This window comes from Sinocyclocheilus grahami, unplaced genomic scaffold (genome assembly GCF_001515645.1).
Source record: "Sinocyclocheilus grahami isolate Dianchi unplaced genomic scaffold, SAMN03320097.WGS_v1.1 scaffold832.1, whole genome shotgun sequence".
NCBI lineage: Eukaryota > Metazoa > Chordata > Actinopteri > Cypriniformes > Cyprinidae > Sinocyclocheilus > Sinocyclocheilus grahami.
Genome location: NW_015506011.1, coordinates 66,568 through 73,044, shown reverse-complemented (window position 1 = coordinate 73,044; position 6,477 = coordinate 66,568). Strand labels below are relative to the sequence as shown.

General features: G+C 38.8%; 1 protein-coding gene across 1 annotated transcript; it reads left to right on the top strand.

Annotated features, from left to right (window-relative positions):
• Positions 1-4,142: 4,142 nt before the first annotated feature.
• LOC107562674 (dehydrogenase/reductase SDR family member 7C-A-like) lies at positions 4,143-5,793 on the top strand. The gene is made up of 2 exons (XM_016247357.1): positions 4,143-4,347; positions 5,295-5,793. The coding sequence occupies exons 1-2, from the start codon at positions 4,173-4,175 to the stop codon at positions 5,507-5,509; spliced, it is 390 nt and encodes a 129-aa protein (XP_016102843.1). The 5' UTR covers positions 4,143-4,172; the 3' UTR covers positions 5,510-5,793.
• Positions 5,794-6,477: the final 684 nt, after the last annotated feature.

Here is a 6,477-nt window from a genome sequence, read left to right as displayed (position 1 = left end):
GAGTGTGTGAGTGTGTGTGTGTGTGTGTGTGTGTGTGTGTGTGAGAGAGAGAGTGTGTGTGTGTGTGTGTGTGTGTGTGAGAGAGAGAGAGAGTGTGTGTGTGTGTGTGTGTGTGTGTGTGTGTGTGTGTGTGTGTGTGTGTGTGTTGTTGATTGGCACTATATATCAGCACTAGCCAGGCATTAATCTATCTGTGACACTGTTGCTTGTGTTGGATTTGGAAATGTTTTGTTAAAAAGCAACAAAGTGGTTGTTGGTTACATCACTGAATGCAGTAACAGTGAGAGGTACATCTATTCTCTTCATGTATGTCCAGATATGTGCTTCTTGTGTATCTAGTGTCAGTGGCGAGAGCTTGGCTATTTACAGATCCTGTCCTCAGTCACACTTTTATGGAACTAGTGACACACATTACTGTATACAGCTGATCAGCATTTGTTAAAGGAATAGTTCACCCACAAATAAACATTTGCTGAAATTGTGCTCACCCTCAGATCATCCCAGATTAGGAGGAATCCTGGATGAGAACATAATCAGCACATTTTCAGTTTTAGGTGAACAATTCCTTTAAAGCAAAGCCTTCCCTTTCAGTGCACGCTTCATATGTTTTCAGTTTAGAAAGTAATGCATGATTTCAGCATATCATTTCTTGTGTTTTGATTTTAGCTGTCAGATGAATGTTTTTCTTGGTTTTCAGAAGATGGGTCTCCCATCGGTTATGGTGCTTCCGCTGCTGATCGTGGTTTTTGCTGGAGTTTACTATGTTTACACTGAGGTCATGCGCTTCATGTCCAAGTCCATGCTGCGGAACAAAGTGGTGGTGATCACAGACGCCGTGTCCGGAACGGGAAGTGGTAATGCTTTATTAATGCTCTATTAATTACTTCTTCGCCACAAAATTGAACAATAAAACTTGGCTCATTTTATAGTTCTGATACTACCACTCTCTCAAAAATAATGGTCCCAACAGGCCGTTTTCGCAGTGACTCCATAGAAGAACTATTTTTCTGTGTTTTTAACAGTTTTTAAAAGAACAATTTTTTCTTAAAGAACTTTTTGAAGAAACAGTGAAAAGGTTCCATGGAAGTCGGAGGTTCTTCATGGATCCATATGCAGTTGTGGTCAAAATTTAACATACACTTTGCAGTATCTGCCAAATGTTAGTTATTTTAATCATTAAAAGCACTTGCTACTAATATGATCAAAAATCACTTCATTACACAGAAGACACTAATTTTTCTCCATATTTACATATCTTTAATACAACATAAACTGCATAAGATATTCTTGTTCAAAGCTTTTTATGCTTTTTTTGTCATAAAGTGATACTTGTAGCAATTTGATCTGTTAAACATCATATACTGTCATACTTTTTGCTAATGTTATTAATGGAAGTGTTACCAAGGCTTGTTAGCTTGTGAGTGAGCGTGTTCTGTACAGTTCAGTGTGTGATAGTGTTGGGTTGGGTTTGGTGAAAGGATCTGTTCATCTGTACAGAGGACAAAGAGCAGTCAGCGGGAGGCTGAAAGAAAGCAGAGAGCATAAAGACTGATCAACCGTGAGCTGTGTGCTTTGCGGGAGTTTCTGTGTTGTGATGTTGTGATTGGGTCATCAGACACTTCTGTTGTCTTTACAGGAATGCGACTCTGAAAGGAACGAGCAGATAACACCTTTATCGTGCTTTACTGAGGACAGACTGCATTTCATCACAGTATCTGCCCGTCCTCCATTCTCTCTGCCACTGTACTCTGCAAAAATTTACGTAAAAATACGTTTATTTTCACAATCAAAATTGCACAAGATATTAAGTCTTGCTTTATGAAAATTGTATCAAAAAAGAAGTGAGTTTTAGCTTTAAAAAAATAAAAAAATATCTGTCAATAAGGTCAGAAAAATAAACTGGTTTTCAATGGAAGCCCGTTTGCTGCACAGGATAACAAATACAAAAGGTAATTATGACTTTTTATCTTGCAGTTTCGACTATATATATATATATATAGACACACACACTGTTGAAACGTTTGGGATCAGAACGATTTTGAATGTTTTTTAAAGGAGTTTCTTATGCTCAAATACAGGAAAAATTGTAATATTGTGAAATATTATTATAATGTAAAACAGCTGTTTTCTATGTAAATCTCTGTTAAACTGTAATGTATTTCTGTGATGCACAGCTGTATTTTCAGCATCATTCCTCCAGTCTTCAGTGTCACATGATCTTCAGAAATCAGTATAATATGCTGATTATTATCAATGTTGAAAACAGTTGTGCTGCACAATATTTTTTTGTAACCCGTGATACTTTTTTTCAGGATTTGTTGATGAATAAAAAGTTAAAAAGAAGAGCATTTATTTAAAATTGCGGGCCGAGCTGGGATAAGCTTGAATCTCTGTATGAGTCTCTGTGCAGTGGATCAGACCCCAACAAAGCGAGTATGAGCTGCCATCATTAGACCTACAGTCCTAAAATCAGACAGAAACCATCAGCAAGCCTGTCTCGTGTTCACTTTGATCACACACTCTCTGCACTTTCAGCACTTTCATAGCTCAGGCCATGTCTGTGTGTCTCTCCTCTGTCGTGAACAATGGCAGGATTTCCTCCTGACAGCCCAACGTCCACTAGTCTCTTAATGCCGGTCCTCTGCTGGGTTTCAAACAACATGTTGACTTCATTTACTTTATCATAATCATACTGCCATAAGTAATGGTTACATTTTTTTAAATGCTATTAAAATGCAAAAACCTATTAAATCATCGCTTCAGTTTATAAAAAAGACAGAAACCATCAGCAAGCCTGTCTCGTGTTCACTTTGATCACACGCTCTCTGCACTTTCAGCACTTTCATAGCTCAGGCCATGTCTGTGTGTCTCTCCTCTGTCGTGAACAATGGCAGGATTTCCTCCTGACAGCCCAACGTCCACTAGTCTCTTAATGCCGGTCCTCTGCTGGGTTTCAGACAACATGTTGACTTCATTTACTTTATCATAATCATACTGCCATAAGTAATGGTTACATTTTTTAAAATGCTATTAAAATGCAAAAACCTATTAAATCATCGCTTCAGTTTATAAAAAGCATTAATCATTAAAAGCACTCAGTACTAATATGATCTAAGATCTCTTCATTACACAGCAGAACATCATTGTTCTCCAGTAAAAATAGCTAAATGTCTTTAGTTACTTAAGAAGCAAAGCTGCATAAGATATTGATGTTTTAAACAGCTGTACACAAATTTACATTTAATACATGTATTTATTTATTTAAACCTCCCTAAAATGTTGTACGGTGGTGTACATCCATCCATCCATCCATGCTCAAGGAGAGGAAGCTGTCATGCTCAAACCTCCAAATGTTTGGTATCTCTGAGAAGCCCTATACATGTATTTATTTATTTAAACCTCCCTAAAATGTTGTACGGTGGTGTACATCCATCCATCCATCCATCCATGCTCAAGGAGAGGAAGCTGTCATGCTCAAACCTCCAAATGTTTGGTATCTCTGAGAAGCCCTGTTATTATGGATTATGGACTCAATGTATTTGAGTTAAAAATGTCTTAATGCTGGATGTGTTTCAGCTTTTGTCTTCTCCAGATGTTAACTGATGGACTGGAGTGCTGTGGATTATTGTGATGTTTTTATCAGCTGTTTGGACTCTCATTCTGACGGCACCCATTCACATTTCGCAAACGAGCAAATACTCAAACGAGGTATTAAAAACGACTCTGCATGTGAACATTGGATAAAGCCAGGTTCAAATGATTTTTTTGTTATATTAGAGTTAAAGGATTTTCCAGAGGGGATTTTGGATTTCTCTTTTTATCACTCCGTAAATCTGAAAATACTGTCAACAGGCAGGAAACAAATAAATTTTCACCATGTTTTTTTTAGGAGAAAAATTGTTCTAAAAATCAGTGTGAATGAAATATGAACAAACTCCTCAGTAAAAGCCTTCAGAATACAGATAGGAATAAAACTGTAAAGCTAAAATCTACATGTGCAAATAGATAAAGTGTAATAATGTAAACGAACACTTAAATGTGTATTTCGGATGTTTTCCTTCCACTAGTCTGAAAGAAGACATGATATGGAAGCAAAATAGACTGAAATCTCCAAACTGACAAATGCATGAAAAACACTGGTTTTGCCTGTATAGTCTCTTGCCTTCTGATCAATGTGTTTTCCAGACGCTGCGTCCAAACACGCGGTCCAGGCGTTCTTTGACTGTCTGAGAGCTGAGGTGGAGGAGTACGGCATCTCCGTCAGCACCATCAGCCTCACCTTCATTAACGCAGTAGCAGAGAACGGCGCTCCCTCCCAAACACCACCCATCATCCCCCCCTGGGCCTGTGAGTAACCCGACCGGCACTGAGTCACAGCAATGCTCAATTATACAGTCAAGTATTAGTGTGCCTACATGTTTATTTTGTGCAGTAAAAATGCAGGCATACACCCTCGGATACATCTGTTTCATGCTACACACCTTGCTGAAAATGAACAGTAATTGCATCACACACACCTTCTGTGTGCTAGTCTCTGTCAGTTTCACACCTTTGCTCTGGTCCAGAAACCTAGTGAGAAACCTGCCTGTGTAGACAAGACTTTAAGGCATCAGACTGAAGGTGCACTACAGAGTGCTGCCAGATTGGGCAGTTAGACGCTTGGTTTTGACAGAAGTATGATTCATAAATTTGAATTGAAGTATGCATGAAAAAAATGTGTGTGTGTGTGTGTGTGTATACATAGAGAGAAAAAGAGAATATATATATATATAGCCTATATTTGAAGAAAATGTCACTCAGTCACTTAATCAAGCAGTTAAAGTATTTGTAAAAATTGGACAATTTTTACAAATTTGTACAAAAATAACATACCCCCACAGATGTGTGTGTATGTTATTTTTTCGCCTTCCATTTTTATGGTTTTCGGATTTTTTTTTTCAATGGCAAGTTTTGACCAATCAACAGCCTGATCCCTGATCCCAGAATTCCCTGTGAAAACTCAACTCTGATAGGTTCTGTTTAAAAAGCATTTCAATCAAACAGTTCTATTGAAAAATAGCTGGTAGTAACCAACCTGAGTATTACTGTCTTTTTATGCTTATTAGGGTATTGAATGCTTAGTTTAGCAGCATGCTAAAATCAAACTCTATTCTATTTGTATGAAGCGCAGGTGTCTTGTCTACGTAGCGTGTTCCAAATGTGTCACTTATATGGTTCCTTAGAAGGCAGCAGCCTATGTAGGCGATAAATAGAAGAGCTGCTCACTAGAGCCACTGACTGAAGTCTTGTTTCAGATATCTGTAGTAAGCTGCACACTCACGGCGTGAGCCCCAGCAGTCTGGCGCAGGAGATGGTGAGGACGGTGAACCGGCAGAATCCAGAGGTCCTCCTGGCTCATCCCGTGCCGAGGGTCGCGCTCTACATCCGCTCGCTGCTGCCCCGCTCCTTCTTCACTGTGGTGGGCGGCGTGAAGGACGGAGCCGTGGCCGTGGCCGAGCCGCTGAAATAGAGCAGAGACGCCAGCGTTCGTATTATAACTAATAGATAGCACCATAATTCCCCAGTTGATTCATCACAGTACATTGAGACATCTATTACAAGTTTTCTGAAATGGTATGTTTAAATATGCAAATTTGGCATTTTGCATGCATTTCCAGAACTGAAATCTGAAGATTTCATATAAAGCCAAGACCAAAATTCTTGCATGATTTTGTTGATATATTAGAGGGGATATATGTGTCCCTGCAGCACAAAAGCAGACTGAAGTCGCAATAGCCAACAATACATTGTAAAGTTTGGTATGTAAGAGAAAAAGCTGTTTGAAGACACAGATTGGAATTGAAATGACGCAAATAGAAAAAGTGCAATAAAACAAACACATAAATGTGTATTTCGGATGTTTTCTTTCCACTAGTCTGAATGAAGACATGATATGGAAGCAAAACAGACCAAAATCTCAAAACTGACCAGTGCATGAAAAACACCGTATAGTGTCTCGCCCTTAAAACGATTGCTTTTCGATCTGTTTAGAAATGGGATGCTTTTATTTCTAATGACAGATTAATGTGACATTCTTCACAAAAGCCAGTCATGTTGTGAAATGATCTTTAATCATAGTTAAAGCTCATTCTCATTCAACATACTGACGTCCTTTCTACAGATAACAGCTACTGCCTGGTCTCTGAATGCTTTAAATGTAAGTTTTAATGTAATACCAATCTTAAAGTAATACTATTTAAACCCTCGTAGTGTTTTATTGTGTCCGTATGCACTCGTGTCTCCAGTGCATGTGTTTTCTCCAGCCATCAAGCACTATATGGACATTATGATGGCCCTCACTATCAGCACTAGAGGCCACATCTGATGAAACAGCAGCACTATTGCTCCTGAAGATGGCAGTAAGCACAAACCCAAGACATGCTGTTGACTGACATACAGCAGAAAACAGTGTGCAAACATGTGCTCGATGAGGTGTGC